Below are 16853 nucleotides of genomic sequence, written 5' to 3'. Positions count from 1 at the left end.
AGTATGTAGCAATTCCATAACTATCCTTTCATTCAGTTTTAAAGGACTTCTGTAATCACTAACTGTCTTAAGGAGGAAAATGTATCAGATTGTCTTTATTTTATAAACTGGTCAGAATAAATGATATTTGTTACCTTTTTGTTGTCAAAGTAAGATATTGCAACCTTTAATTAATTAGTCTACTGTTCATAAAACGCTTCTTATATGCAATACAAGCCAACAGCACTCCTCTCCATGTATCACAGCAATGCTTGCTTTCTCAGCTTTAGTTCAGAGTATCTATACTTAATTAAAATATAGATCAGAGCAAAAGCCACCGGAAAAGCTAAGTCATGTTCATCTACGTCATTTTTTTGTGATGTTAGGAAAATGTACAAAATGACATATAATAAGCATATATGGAAGTGATTCTCTATTTTGCTTCAGCCTAGGTGTGTTTGTTCTGCATTTTGATTGTAAATATCATGCCGGTCAAAACAGAGGCCTTACTATGTATCTATATATTACTACTTCTTACCATGGGGTGAATTCTTGATTGAAACAAAACCGCAAAGGAGAAAAGGGTTTCTTTTTCTTTCCGTTTATTTATTTATTTATTTATTTATTTATTTATTTATTTATTTATTTATTCATTCATTCATTCATTCATTTATTCATTTATTTATTTATTGCATATGAGTACACTGTCACTGTCTTCAGACACACAAGAAGAGGGCATTGGATCCTATTACAGAGGGTTGCGAGCCACCATGCGGTTGCTGGGAATTGAACTCAGGACCTCTGGAAGAGCAGTCAGTCCTCTAATGCCAAGCCTTTCTCTCCCGCCTCGAGAGCAAGGTTTCAAATTGAGAAATAACGAGTGTCCAGGCCTTATATCTTATACCTTTTAATTTCAGCATGAAGAAGGCAGAGGCAGGCCTTTGTCAATTTAAAGCCAGCCACCATTACATACAGTGGTACCTTGCCTCAAAAAATGACAATAACAACAACAAAAACTCCACCTTCTTTGTGAGCTTCTCTATCAGACTTTCATTTTATTAGGTACTATGATTTATAAATTCATGGCAAAAGGATACTCAGAGTAGTCCATGACCATGTCTTTACAAAGCTTCATTATTGCTTTCATTTTACATTTTGAGATAATTTTCTTTATTGCAAACTTTGAAATTTCCTAGGAGTGTATTTTTTCTGATAATAGTAAAAGGTATATTTTCTCCTTAAGCAATTTTTTATTAGCAAATTAGTTGAGAAGCATTTTGAGGAATTGTGTGAGCAAAGCTATTGTGCTATATTTTTTTCTGAACTTTACAATTCATTTATGATAATTTGCGTTCTTTGACCATGTAATAAGGAGCACTCATATCCTTTCTCTGCCCCAGCCTGACTATTATTAATAATGTTTGATGGTTGCTTTAGTTCCTTATAGTATGGTGTAATTGAAATTAAGGTCCAAACATACTCTGTAGTTGGAGATGCTGTTTCCTATTAGAGAGTGATTTGTTACACATTGATTTTTTTTTTTTCTGAGAATTTGTTCCGTTGAATAAAACCTCTCCTTTGGAGTTTTATCTCGGAATGCCATTTGTCTGGATAAATGAATTTACTGTTGTTCGGCTATCTCCCCATGTTAGTTCCTAGAAGATGGCACCATCAACTTTCTATTTGTCAAAATAATTAATAAAATAGCCTTTAAATTTTGAGTATATTGAAGATTTGTATGGAATTGAAATGAGTGCTGTGAACATTTTTGTTCATTGTTAGCTTATGATAAAACATGGTTTCTGCCAATCTCTTAACTTGTGTATAAAGTCTATTAATAACATTTATTCCTATTTTGATACAGAGATTCTGTATTTAATTTAGTTTACTTCAGTCCCCCCAAATAAATTCAGCTTTATATTGTTTTATTTTCTCTAAAGAATTGCCAAGAAGATGCTTTTAGAAGAGATTAAAGCCAATCTTTCCTCTGATGAGGATGGATCTTCAGATGATGAAGGTGATGGGGGAGAGAAAAGAAGGATTCGAAAACAGAGCGAAGAAACACCAGGCGATGATGGTGAGATCCCGAAAGAGAAGTTATGGAATGGATTTATAGTTTAATTTATTAGCCAATATATATTAGGCAATATTAGTCTTTGGAAAAAGTATCACTAAGAAATGTCAGGAAATGCCATTTGAGGTTTAATAAAATGTTCAAAACTTTATTATGCCAACTCATTTGAGTGTCTAATGATGTTACAGTGTATGTTACTGTAGTTGTTTCAGTTCCTACCAATAAGCTGTTTTGAGAACTTTCCATGCTTTAAATAAAACACACTGGTGATGTTAGCTCCTATTCCATAACCAAGGCTGATGAACGATTGCCTGTTTTCATCAGTAATACCGAGGTGCACAGCTCCTTGGTACCAAGAAGTTTTTTTCATAAATTATGGCAACCGTAAATAGGCAGAATAGTTTTAAAACTCGTTCAAAAGAAAGGCTGTGGAAAGAGTGTGTCTTAAATACATTTTCTTCATTTAAAAGCCCCCAATCAAGTCAATTCCGAATCAGATTCAGATTCTGAAGAATCTAAGAAGCCAAGATATAGACATAGACTTTTGAGGCATAAACTGACTTTGAGTGATGGAGAATCTGGAGAAGAGAAAACGGCAAAGCCTAAAGAGCATAAAGAAGGCAAAGGAAGAAACAGAAGGAAGGGTAAGACATTTTAATTGTGAACCTCAAGAAAATACTGGTTTTGTCAATGGGTTCTAGTAATGAAATTTGAGTATATCTGCTTAGACTCTTAATAAGTGCTCCTAAGAGAATGTAAGTTCATTGTTGATTTCCTACTGAAAGATGATAGAACATAAAATTAATTTGGGTAGATTTGTGAGTTTATATGTAAAATATCTCACATTATGCTCTTTCTTCCTTTCCTTTTCCTTTTCCTTTTCCTTTTCCTTTTCCTTTTCCTTTTCCTTTTCCTCCTTTCCTTTCCTTTCCTTTCCTTTCCTTTCCTTTCCTTTCCTTTCCTTTCCTTTCCTTTCCTTTCCTTTCCCTTTCCCTTTCCCTTTCCCTTTCCCTTTCCCTTTCCCTTTTCCTTTTCCCTTTCCTTTTCCCTTTCCCTTTCCTTTTCCTCCTTTCCCTTTCCTTTTCCTCCTTTCCCTTTCCTTTTCCTCCTTTCCTTTTCCTCCTTTCCTTTTCCTCCTTTCCTTTTCCTTTTCCTCCTTTCCTTTTCCTTTTCCTCCTTTCCTTTCCTTTCCTTTCCTTTCCTTTCCTTTCCTTTCCTTTCCTTTCCTTTCCTTTCCTTTCCTTTCCTTTCCTTTCCGCCCGCCCTCCCTCCCTCCCTCCCTCCCCCTCCTTGGTTTTTTTGAGACAGGGTTTCTCTGTGTATCCCTGGCTGTCCTGGAACTAACTCTGTAGACCAGGCTGGCCTCAAACTCAGAAATCCGCCTGCCTCTGTCTCCCAGAGTGCTGGGATTACAGGAGTGCGACACCACTGCCCGGCTTTCAGATTATACTTATATTGGAAATCTGAGTCCATTTTTTGTATTTTCATATTCTTGTGTCTATTTTCCTTATATATTTTCTTTATTTACATTTCAGATGTTAGCCCCTTCATTTTCCCTCTGAAAACACCCTATCCTATCCCCCACCCCTGCTCACTAACCCACCCACTCCTGCCTCCCTGTTCTGGTACTCCCCTGTACTAGGGCATCAAGCTTTCACAGAACCAAGGGCCTCTCCTCTCATTGATTCCCAACCAATGCATCTGCAGCCATGTGTCCCTCCATGTGTGTGCTTTGGATGGTCGCTTAGACCCTGGGAACTCTGGGGGTACTGGTTGGTTCATATTGTTGTTCTTCCTATGGGACTGCAAACTCCTTCAGCTCCTTGGATCCTTTCTCTAAGAATCCTTGGATTCTTCTTCATTAGGGACCCTGTGCTCAGTCCACTGATTTGCCGAGAGCGTCCACCTCTGTATTTGTCTGGCTCTGGCAGAGCCTCTCAGGACACAACTATATCAGGCTCCTGTCAGCAAGCCCTTGTTGGCATCCACAACAGTGTCTGGGTTTGGTACCTGTGTATGGGATGGATCCCCATGTGGGGCAGTATCTGGATGGCCTTTTCTTCAGTCTCTGCTCCACACTTTGTCTTATTTCTGTACTTTTTTTGGTTTTTTGGATTTGGTTTTTTCGAGACAGGGTTTTTCTGTGTAGCCCTGGCTGTCCTGGAACTCACTCTGTAGACCAGGCTGGCCTCAAACTCAGAAATCCACCTGCCTCTGCCTCCCAGACTGCTGGGATTATAGGCGTGTGCCATCACCGCCCAGCCTGTTTGTTTTTAAGACAGAGTCTTATGCTATAGCCAGTCTAACATCAATTGATGACTCTGTGTACTGAGATTATAGTTTATGCCACTCTGCCCTGTATGAATGAATCTTTCACATTTTAAGTGGTTACCTTTGTCTAGGATCATATTAAGTATTATGAATACAAAAATGAATACAGAAATAATTGACACAATAGTTTTCTTTTTGACTAACATGGGGACTAGTGAAATGAATGACACTGGAGCACATTGTTTTGAATGAAATATGCCAGAGAAAAAAGTATTGCATGTTCACCTGTACAAGCTAAAGTTTTGGTTTCATAAAGTTGAATGTAGACTAGTGGTCATTAGAGGAGAGTGGAACAAATATAAAGGGAAGCTGGATAACACATGTGGCGGCAGGAGGTGTGTCTACTGCACAGCAGTCTGACTATACTAATTGACTGCATAGTTGATAATGATCTAGAAGAGGGCAGGTTGAAGTTTCCCAGCACACATAAATGATCAGTGTTTACAAACACAGAATTAGGAATTGCTTTCATTTGATCATCCTGCATCATGTTGGATTCTGTCCCTTCCCCATGTATGCATCATTGTTTGGACACTGCTTTCCTTTCCTGTTTCCCATTTCCCCTTTCCCCTTTCCCCTTTCGCCTTTCCTTTCCTCTTTCCCCTTTCCCCTTTCGCCTTTCCTTTCCTCTTTTTCCTTTCCCCTTTCGCCTTTCCTTTCCTCTTTCCCCTTTCCCCTTTCGCCTTTCCTTTCCTCTTTCCCCTTTCCCCTTTCCCCTTTCTCCTTTCTCCTTTCCTTTCTCCTTTCCTGCTTTGTAATGTGATCCAAGGTCATCTTATCTTTTCTTGTTCTTCGTTCCCTGCCAGAAAGATTGGCCTTCTGGAATTTTTCTGTTTCGATTCTGATGGCTGTAACGCATTAATCAAAGAGGAATAGCATTAGAGGTGCCCCCCCACCACCACCACACTCAATCACAATATCTGATCTCATGTGTGGTCCTGGTGCATGACTAGAAAAAGCGTAACATTTTTGCCACCAATAATTTCTGTAGCTTTGGAATTCAGCTTGTCCTCCACTCAAAATCTGGAGTGTCTTAATGTTCTATTGCTGTGACCAAAAACCAGTTGGGAAAGGAAGAGTTTACTTCATTGTACAACTCTCAGGACACTTCCATCACTGAGGGAAGACATGCAAGAACCTGGAGGTTTGGGCTCCAATAGAGACCATGGAGAAATATTTACTGGCCTACTTATTCCTCATGAATTGCTTAACCCGCTTTCTTATGCAACACAGAACTGCCTGCCCAAGTGCAACACCTTCTACAATGGGCTGACTTCCTTCCCCAATCTATCCTTAATTAAGAAACTGTTCTACATTTTACCCACAGGCCAGGCCAGTGAGGATGTTTTCTCAGTTGAGGTTCTTTCTTCCCAAGTGACTCAAACTTAAGTCAAGTTGTCAGACCAACCAACCAACCAACCAACCAACCAAACAAACAAACAAACAAACCAAAAAAATAACTCGAACAAGAAGACAGGAAGAAAATGCCTCAAGACACTTACTCACCTGCTGCTCTGTCTTCTGTCTTCCTCACTTTAGAGTGGAGTCACTGCTTAGGTCTTGATTCCAACCTCCAATCTATCTGTTTGTTATTACTTTTGTTTTAGGGTCCTTAGGTCATTCCTTTCTATGTCCTGCAGATGGTTTGTAATTATCCTCTTTGGCAAAGAGTTTATAATCATCTTATCTCCAACAGCCTGCTTTACTTTGAATAGGCACACCTATTTTTTGATTAATTTACCTTTGTTTATTACTTACATATTTTATGTATGGCTAATTCTCATTTTGTTAATCCATATACTGCCAAATACGTGTATTTCAGCTTAGACGTGTTTTTATAATTATGCCTGGAAAGAATGTATAAATACAGAATTAGTATACCTTATCTGCCATGGTTAGTACTAGAAATGCTTTGGTTTAGTGTGTGTGGGTTTGTGAAAGACTGATATGTGTATAATGAGATATCTTGGTGAAGGAACCGTGTCAAAACACAACCTTGATTTTTGTGTCATCTACACATCATGTACATACCTTAAAGGTAGTGTTCACTTGTGGGACATATTGTTATTCATAGGTTTCAGATTTGGGATCATTTTAGATCCTCTGATCAGACACAGCCACACACGCACAGGAACATGCACATGCATATATACTCTCACACACACCTATGTACACAGGGTTTTTCTGTCTAGCCCTGGTTGTCCTGCAACTCACTCTGTAGACCTGGCTGGTCTGGAACTCAGAAATTAGCCTGCCTCTGCCTCCCAAGTGCTGGGATTAAAGGTGTGTGCCACTCTGGTGTGTTTGAATGGTCCTTATTATCTTTTGTAATAAGCATTTATACACCAACACACACACACACACACACACACACACACACACACACACACACACACACATATCTTCTTATGGTCTTTATATAATTCTCTTTTATTTAAATGTGAAATTACTAATTGGAGTTTATTTTCATTTTTTTAATTTATTTTTTGTCTAAATTTAAGTGAGCAGTGAGGATTCAGAAGATACTGAGTTTGAGGAGTCAGGAGTTAGTGAAGAAGTTAGTGAATCTGAGGACGAACAGCGGCCTAGAACAAGGTTAGTATTGCAGTGTTTTTTCTTTGTTTTGCTTTATTTTTCAGTGTTAGAAATTGGGCCATTGAGACATGACCCAGTAAGTAAAACTGCCCATTGCTGAGACTGATGATCAGAGCTGATTCCCTAAGACTTACATGATGAATCGAGACAACCAATTCCTGCTGGTTTTTCCTCTTATCTCTGCATATTTGTTGTGGCCCTGCCTTCCACTTAGCAATTAACATGAGTTGATTATATGTTCACATTGTTTGAAAAATAGCTGTGATTGCAAATAAAGTTAAGTAGACACAATATATACTATTTTGATTTGAAATTAATTTATAAAAGAGGAAGAGGTGCCAGTGAGAAAGCTCACTGGGTAAAGATACTTGCTTATGAGCCTGACCATTGGGACTGCTTAGATGGAAAGAGAATTGATTCCTGCATGCGCGTGTGCACACAAACAATAAACAAGAAGTCAGGAGAAGGATCAGGGATGAATTAGGTCAGAGTCCATGTATGATATGCTTGAATGAAATGCTTCTATTAAATGAAATCCATTGAATTGTATAAATGAAGATATATCAATAAACACTGAGAACAGCATATGGTCTTATGCATGCTATGCATGTGCTATAAGTATTGTGCAGTACCCAGGTGGTCACTGTTATTAACACTACTAAATTATACACTTAGATAATGTTAAGATGGTAGATGTGCTTTGTGCATTTTATCATTACTAAAATAATGGCATGTGTTTGCCACTCAGTGCTGTAGCATGTATGCAGCATACACTTGATCCCGACATGTGCTTTTTCCAAAGTAGCATGTAACTCACTTGAGGAAACTCATGGAAGCATTTTATTTTACATTTAAATTTTTTTCAGGTCTGCAAAGAAAGCAGAATTGGAAGAAAATCAGCGGAGTTATAAACAGAAGAAGAAAAGACGGCGCATTAAGGTTCAAGAGGATTCCTCCAGCGAGAACAAGGCAAGGGGGACGGTTATTGTTTGCTCCAATTGTAATTCACATTCTGTCTTCGAATTTCATGCAGTAATTCCATTTTATTTCATTGTATTTAACTTTAAAAGTTGTGTTCTTTTTCTTTAGCTTTATTGTAAAAGAGTGAGAGAGGGGAGGTAGAGAGATGAAAGGCAGCCATGGCCACATGGAAAGAGGGGAAAGAATGGGGAAAGAGAAAGGGAAGGGAAGAGAGTGAGAGGGAGGAGAAGAGAAGGGTATAGTCCTTAATGGCTTATTTTCTTTGTAATTGTTTTGAATCTTGAGATTATGAAATTACCATTCAAATGTTTGTTTTTGTTGTGCATATAAGTTGTGATTGCTGGGCCATACAAATAAGTATATGTTAAAGGATTTTCACCTACTCTTTTTCTATTGCTTACATCATTTAGCATTCTTAAAAGCACTGTGCTACCACTTCACATTTAGTTTTTTTATTTTCTTTTTTTATTTAATAACAACAGGTATAATGAGTATAAAATGGTATTGTATTACAGTCTTGAATTTTTTTTAATCCTATTTTTTGGTGACCTGGACTTCTTTTCTGGTTTTTGTATCCACTTGAGTACATTTTAAAAATAAATACCCATTTGACTCCTTTGCCCTGATTGTTTTCCTTTGTTAAGGTTTATTAAGTTTTTGAATATGTCTTTATTTCTAGATATAATTAATAAAGCTCTTCTACCTCCTTTTGGCACATTACATATACAATATGAAGCGAATGCATCAGAACATTTTTACTCTTTGTTTCTGTGTTTAAATTTCACAGAGCCATTCTGAGGAAGAAAGAAAGGAAGATGATGATGATGAGGATGAGGACGAGGAGGAGGAAGATGAAAATGATGATTCTAAGTCTCCTGGAAAAGGCAGAAAGAAAATTCGGAAGATTCTTAAAGATGATAAACTAAGAACAGAAACACAGAATGCCCTTAAAGAAGAGGAAGAGAGGCGAAAACGTATTGCAGAGAGGGAGCGTGAAAGAGAGAAATTAAGAGAGGTAACCATCATTCCGATTTGCTATATAACTTTCATAGACATGTGTCACAGATCCATTCAGTTTTTCAAGCATTGAATGTCTTAATAAACTATATATTTCTAGGTAAAATTCTTTTACCCCAGTTCTAGTATGATTTGCTTTTTAGTCAATGTATAATTAGGTTCTTGGAAACACTTGAAACTCTTGTATGATCACCAAAATTATTGTAGTATAGTTAGGAAAATAATTTCATTTTAAAATTTTCTTTTAATTTTTAAAATTGTATGTGTGACTTTGCATATGTGTCATGATGCCCTTGTGTGTTTCATTGGGCCCTTTGTGATTAGTTATCTCCTTTGGCCTTTATGTGGATCTAACTCAGTTGTTAGGCTTGTATAGAGTAGCTTTTTCTGCTGAGCTATCTGGCCCTCCCTGAATTTCATTTTTCTTTTTCTTTTTCTTTTTTGTTTTGTTTTGTTTTTTGTTTTATTGTTTTTTTTTCCCCCGAGACAGGGTGTCTCTGTGTAGCCCTGGCTGTCCTGGAACTCACTCTGTAGACCAGGCTGGCCTCGAACTCAGAAATCTGCCTGCCTCTGCCTCCCAGAGTGCTGGGATTAAAGACGTGCGCCACCAGGCCCGTCTCCTGAAATTCATTTTTATATTTATTAAATATTTCTATTTTTAAAACATTAGTTCTAATTTTACAAACACATATATTTATGTGTATGTCAGAGTGTTTGTCTGTCTGTCTGTCTATTTCAGATGTGTTGGTGGTTGCCAGTTAAGGCCCAACAAAGCTTTCAGAATGCTTGGAGTTACTGGTATTGGAGCTGCCAGACAAGGGTGCTAGGGACTCAGGGTTTCTCTTCTGAAAGAGCAGTATGTGCTATTAATCTCTGAGTCATCTCTCTATTATCCCTGCTTCGTGCATGCTCACAGTGCTAGATATGTTTAATGTATTTGCTTAGTTTTGGATCATTTTGGGATTCTTCCCAGAAATGGTATTATCTTTTATCAGTAGTTAACATTATAACATTAGAGAGATAAGGATCTTTTACCCATTAGGACAACATGATATTATTCCTTATTCCTTCAAGCAATAGGGTTTTGAGGAAGCTTTTTTAATTTGTCTTGCTTTGCATTTTCATGACTCTCACTGTTCTGTCTTACGATTGACCATCTCTTGGGGTGGATACCCTTGTTTGTTTTCTACTGGGGTCTATGAGTGGTCTTCTTTGATGAGCTTATCCCTTAGTAGCAGTCTAAGAGCAGTTAATGGGAACACAAAATCAAACCAGATATAGCAATACTTTTTAAATCTGTTGAAGCCACTGTGTACGACTCATCTTTGAACAAGTACTTAGGAGGCATATGCAGGCAGATTTCTGTGAATTTGAGACCAGCCTTGCCTACAGAGTGAATTTCAGACAGTCAGACCTATAGAGAGAAATCTTGTCTCTTAAAAAAAAAATGTTTAAGCCAACTACTGCTCCCCCAAGAACCACAGGAACATAAATAGCACAGATAATGACATAGAGTAAGCTCTGAAATTAAAAATAATGTACATGTAATATTAATGTATAAATTTAATTTAGAAAAGAATAAAGAAAGCTTACTACGTGAATGAAAAGAACTTCCTAGTTTTAACTAGCTAGTGCTGCTCATGTCCACAGTGAGCATTTCTCCTATGGGCTGGCTAAGTTCTTTCTCCAGTGGCCAGTTTCTGTATCCATGCAGGGAGAGCAAAGGTCCAAAGTGAAGAGTGCCCCCTCTGTGCTGTGTTTCCTGTTGCATCAGAGTGTAGGGGAAGATTTATGGTAGAGGGGAGTATCCACATTCCCTGGCACTTTACTTACTGCTTTTAGTGACTGCAGATCTGCCTGAGAATAGGGGGTTGCAGACATCAAGGGCTTCTTCTGTATATGAACAAATTAACATACACTTGACCTCTTTGAAGATATAAATGTATTGTCTTACTATTATTTGAGAAGTTGGGAGTAGTAAAACTCTACTTCATCCTCTGCTCAGTGTTTTACTAAGTTTAAGAAATTAACCAGGGCACTATTTGTATTATTTTCCCAACATACTCAGTGACAGAATTTTTTTGCCCCTTATGATCCACTACGTGGCTTGTCTTCACTACATGGCAATTTGCTTTCAGTTTTGCTGCTCATAGGAGGGCATTTCAGTCTTTTAACTGGCTAACTTTGACAAGTCACGAGCACTTAGGAGAATATGTTTTGATTGTGTCTGAGTCAAATGATGATTATTCAGATCTGGGAACAGTATCAAATGGTATTTATAGGTCTCAGCGTAGACTCAAGGAGGACAGATGATACAGGATGCTTATAATGAAAGGCAAGAATCTGGTGCCTACCACAGCATGCAAACAGACATTTAAGAAATTTCACTTTTAATCGGGCGGTGGTGGCGCACGCCTGTAATCCCAGCACTTGGGAGGCAGAGGCAGGTGGATTTTTGAGTTTGAAGCCAGCCTGGTCTTCAGAGTGAGTTCCACGACAACCAGGGCTACACAGAAAAACCCTGTCTCAAAAAACCAAAAAAAGAGGAAAAAAAAAAGAAATTTCACTTTTTCCTAGTGGCTCCCCCCACCCCCCACGTCTTAGATCATCTATGCTGGGACATAGTAACTAGTGAATCCTTAATGTCTTGTGTTTTATTTATTTTCTACAATATTCCTGAGGGCTCTTGAAATACTTCAAATATTTTCAAATATAGTAACCAAAGCTAAGAACATTTACATGGCATACTAAAATGGATGTTGGACCTAAATTCCTATGGTAGTTTTTTCAACTATATTGCCTCCTTGGTGTGTTATTCAGTTAAAATTTCTTGTAATATCAGTATCTATATAACTCGTTAGAAACTTGTGATTTAATTTGTAATTTTTAGATTTGATAACATGATTTTTTTAAAAAAAAAATTACCCTTTAAAGAGAACCTGAAAAGCTTTTATTCACAAAATTGCATAGTTTCTTAAATTTGTTTCAGAATCATTTAGGAGGGGAGGAAGAGATGGATTATCATTTCGAGGCTTTTAGTTTTTGTTTTTGTTTTGTTTTTTTCATTTTTTAGAGGCACACTCTATATAGTTTCACCTTTCCTGGAACTCCTGATTCTCCTGTCTTCATATCCTTAGTTGTGTGATTGTTGACTTTTGTGACCATGTCTGGCACTTAAAACAGTTGTGTTGTCTATGGTAGAGATTCGAACACATTGGCCTGGCACATGTTAGCCAACTTCTCTCCTACTAAAGCACACCCCACCCTGACAGTTTTCAAATCAAGAATATTTATTTTCTGTTTTTTGAATCAAACATGTCTTCTGTTCAAACAGTTTTGGTTTTGCTTAACATTATAGGCTATCTATAAACTTGTCAATTTGAATTAGCAAAAGCAAGTAAGTGTATAACTATACTCGTGCTTGTGTGTATGTTTGTCCATTTATTATTTTGTTAGTGTATTTTTGTGTGTGAGGTACATATGTGCATAGAGGCTAGAATTCAGTGTCATTCCTCAGGAACCATCAACCTTAGGTTTGAAACAGAGACTCTCAGTGACTTGAAGCTAGCCAGGTTGGCTCTGCAGGTTAGCCACTGTGTCATAGGAGTCTACTGTCGCCTTTTTTCCTCCTTTCCTCTCCCCTCCAGACTCCCACCCTCCATTTCATGCATTCTATTGGACTATTGGACTGAGGTCCATGTGATTGCACAGCCAGAACTATTTACTCAAAATTCTACTTATACAACTGTATTAGTGATATCCTGGGTCAAAGGTAATTTCTTGGCTTACTATAGTGACTTTAAGTCCCATTTAGGGTATTTCATCTGGAAAACATAAACCTGAAATTTTTCATTTTGGATGTGTTCTGTAGGAATAGTTGAGTCTGTGTTTTGAAAAATCTGTTTTGTTTAGATTGACTGACCACCATTGCTTGAAAGTAATCTATGGGCTTAACTATCAATGATCACTTTTTTTTTGTAGGTGATAGAAATTGAGGATGCTTCACCTACTAAGTGTCCAATAACAACCAAATTGGTTTTAGATGAAGATGAAGAAACCAAAGAACCATTAGTGCAGGTTCATAGAAACATGGTTATAAAATTGAAACCCCATCAAGTAGATGGTAAGAAGCTATTAAACGATTTCAATCATTTTAGCTAAATTTTACCTATGTTTTGTTTTCTTCTTTTTTGCCTAGCATTTTGCCAGTCACTGGAGAACAAAAATAATATGATTCCAGCTGTTAACAGATCTCACAGGGAAGTAAGGAAGAACAAATTGGGTGTCTGCAAGCGTAGTGTTTTAAGTAGGCAAGATGTACTACTTACAAGTGGGAATCTGTATAGCAGGTGGAGTTCCTCTACATAGTGCCTGCCTAGAGCACTTAGGTCTAAGCACAGTTAACCAAAAGCTTTCTTTGGGAAATGACATTTCAACATTTTCAAGTAAGTGTTTAATTGGTTTTCCTATATTAGTAATACAAAGTTCCTCAGCTGCCCTACTCCCTCTGCTGCCCTACTTACTGAGGCAGTTTTCAGTGTGTACATGAAGTGTTCCATAAGGGAACTAAAACAGTTGCTGCGTCTTGGATTACCAACCCCTCTTATTGTTCAGTTTCTACTCCTGGACAGTTTCTATTTTCAAGTCTCTGTCAGCCATCCTAAGCTATAGGGAAATATAATGTGATAGTTTAGGATAACTGAACAGACACCCTTATTTTTTCTGCTTGTGTTTCTGATTTATTTAAGGAGAACAAACAATTCTAATTGCTTTTAAGAATTTTTTTTTTAGCTCCAAGTATTTTTTGAATGTTTTTTCTTGGGTGCTGGAGAGATGGCTCAGTGGCTCGGAGTCGTTATAATAAACCTTCAAAAACAAAATAAAACTCTGCTGTTTCTTGGAAGTTTTGGTTTCTCATTCTTAGGTGTTCAGTTTATGTGGGATTGCTGCTGTGAGTCTGTGAAAAAGACAAAGAAATCTCCAGGTTCAGGATGTATTCTTGCCCACTGCATGGGCCTTGGTAAGACCCTCCAGGTAAGAGCTATAGGAAATAAACCTATCCTATTTTCACCATATATTGGATTCTGCTGTGTTTTAGGTAGGCTGTGAAGATTCAGCAGTAAAGAAGAATGACAAGATTCCTTCTTAAGTATTGAATATTGTGGTAGAGAATCAAATTTTAAAAATGTACTTTCTGATGCAGTGTTTAAAGGGGAGGACTGAGAGGCCAGCATCTTTAAAGAGGTGGTGATTGTATGTGCACATACATATATGTCTGTAACAGCAATTAATCGGGAAAAGGCCATGAGTTGGAAAGAGAACAAGACAAGATATATATGAAAAATTCAGAGGGAGGAACAGGAAGTAGGAAATGATACAAGTGTGTTATAATCTCAAATAAAAGAAAAAAAAAACCGCACAAGCATTCCTGATAACACTACAAAAAATAAAATAAAAAAATGAAAACAAAAACAAAAAAAACACCCCCCCCAGAAAAAAAAACCCAAAACAACAACTAAAAAACCGATGTTCATGCAAAGATGCTGATGTGGTTGTAGGTATGGCTACCTACCACTTCACAGATACGTGAATTTTACTTATTTTTCAACCTTTATTCTGTGATGGTAATATGAATGTAAAGTCTTATTGCTTCATTTCTTGGGCTTGGTTTAATATTATATTTTCTTGTATTTTCTGTGTGTTGGAAATAATGGTCTTTAGTTGGCTGGCTTAGTGTTTCATGTAAAGCTATTAAGTCATGATTGTTTTTTTAAAAATTTTTTTGTGGGTATTTAAATGAAGCTGTAACTTTGTTTACTCCTAGGTTGTCAGTTTTCTTCACACCGTTCTTTTGTGTGACAAATTGGATTTCAGTACAGCTTTAGTGGTTTGTCCTCTTAACACTGCTTTGAATTGGATGAATGAATTTGAGAAGTGGCAGGATGGATTAAATGATGATGAAAAGCTTGAGGTGAGGTAACATTTTAGTAATGTTTCCTATTCAAACAATTGCATGAGATTCATATTCATATTCTGAAAGAAGTGTCTTAATTACTGATGCATATTTTAATGGTAATATTTAGAACTTTATTTTTAAAGGTCTCTGAATTAGCAACTGTAAAACGTCCTCAGGAAAGAAGTTATATGCTACAGAGATGGCAAGAAGATGGAGGTGTTATGATCATAGGGTATGAAATGTACAGAAATCTTGCTCAAGGAAGGAATGTGAAGAGTCGGAAACTTAAAGAAATATTTAATAAAGCTTTAGTTGATCCAGGTAAGTTAGTACTAGTTCTGACGTTATGAAGCCAGTTGAAAATTTATGTTTATCATTAAGAGTTTCTAAGATTTAGATTTCAGATTCAAATGCTAGACATGGTGAGTCATTTCTGTAATCCTAGAATTCCTGAAGTGGAGGGAGGAATACCATATATGTATCTCAAACACAAAGGGGGTGTATATCAGGGTAGATTACTGAGTGAAATCTGTTACTGTGTGTGCATGATGATTTGAGTTCAGTGTCTGGAATATATGATGCAAGAGGATAGTGGATTCCAGAATCAGTTTAAGATGCCATGATTTATGTTATTTTTTCAATTTCATCTTATTTTTTTAAGGAGAGAGTGAGTGTGGTAATGTGTGGGGGATGATTAGAAATGAATGGATGAATGAATGAGTGTGTGTGTCTGTGTCCGTAGAGGCTAGAACACACTTTTTTGCGTTAGCAGTGTAAATGCCTTCAATTCTAAGACTTCTGTAGTGTAGCTTCACAGAGAATAGTTCGAGGCATCTGTCCAGCCAGGCTCGGTGTATAGTATTTAGCTTGATCTGAAATGAATATGGGTTGTTTTTGGTTATTTTGTTGGCTTTTCATGTAGCCTAAAACTAAGTAATTGTGACTTTTTAATAAAATTCTAGATATAGTTTTATTTGATACAGTGCTGATTTTATTTTTAAAATGGAGTTATCTAAGTTATTTTTTAAAAAAAAGTTTTAAATAAGTGTTTTGTGGGCATGTCTATCTGTGTGCCACATGTATGCCTGGTACCTCAAGAGGCCTGAGGAGGGAGTCAGAGATCCCATAACTGAAGTTACAGATAGTTATGACCTGTATGACCTAGGTTCTAGGAATTGGACTAGGGTCCTTTGTGTTCTTAGGCTTTGAGCCATCTCTTCAGTCTTCCTGTTCACAAATTTAAAAAAAAATTATATACCAAAATTCTCTTCATTATGTCTTCAACAATACTTTGGTCTTTTCATTATTGTTTTGTTATATTGTATTGGTTTGTGACAGGGTGCTTCTGTGCTGCCTAGGTTGACCTTGAATGTTTGATTCTGGCCCAACCTCTATCCCCATAAGATTGTATTGCAATGAGTATCTTATAATGTCATGTAAAACATATACCAAGAGTAATATATTGAAGCATAAATAAGATCTAAGATTGAGTGGTATTAATAACTTATATGTAAATTCCTTTTCCATCAATATGTTCTGTAAATAAGTTCTAAATTTATTAGAAGAGAAATGTGTGAAGTAAATTGGTTATACCAAAAATGTATATGACAGTTGAGTATTTGAAAACTTGGGTTTGTATAGAAGAAATATCCTAATTTAAGACTAGGATAAGAGCTTTATGTCAGAGCTAGACAAGCAGTTTTGGGGCATTTTAGTCCTAGACAGGAGGTAGTGAATAAAGTAGGAGAAGCAGCCTATCAGGTCAGAATCTGGAAAATTGGGAAGATTTTAATATGACAACTAATTAGATTGACTGGGGTTGTTAGTAATACATCCTAATCTCCGCTCCTCTGGCTTTGTATTGGTATTTCATCAGTTTTGCAAGTGGCACAGAGTGACTACAGTCATTTAAGTGTTGCT

At 37.0% G+C, this 16853-nt stretch overlaps 1 protein-coding gene across 10 annotated transcripts in view; it reads left to right on the top strand.

The window, feature by feature from the left end:
• Positions 1–16853, top strand: part of Atrx (ATRX chromatin remodeler) — a 137527-nt gene that overhangs the window by 68027 nt on the left and 52647 nt on the right. For all 10 annotated transcript variants that reach the window (XM_052171710.1, XM_052171708.1, XM_052171703.1 and 7 more), the window contains 9 exons: positions 1920–2056; positions 2524–2697; positions 6886–6979; positions 7846–7948; positions 8748–8975; positions 12959–13100; positions 13902–14011; positions 14802–14948; positions 15077–15254. In XM_052171710.1, coding sequence (XP_052027670.1) covers positions 1920–2056; positions 2524–2697; positions 6886–6979; positions 7846–7948; positions 8748–8975; positions 12959–13100; positions 13902–14011; positions 14802–14948; positions 15077–15254 — 1313 coding nt within the window. The remainder of the gene's footprint in view (positions 1–1919; positions 2057–2523; positions 2698–6885; positions 6980–7845; positions 7949–8747; positions 8976–12958; positions 13101–13901; positions 14012–14801; positions 14949–15076; positions 15255–16853) is intronic.

The sequence above is a fragment of the Apodemus sylvaticus genome, chromosome X (genome assembly GCF_947179515.1).
Source record: "Apodemus sylvaticus chromosome X, mApoSyl1.1, whole genome shotgun sequence".
Lineage (NCBI taxonomy): Eukaryota > Metazoa > Chordata > Mammalia > Rodentia > Muridae > Apodemus > Apodemus sylvaticus.
This window is presented reverse-complemented; position numbering and strand designations above follow the sequence as displayed.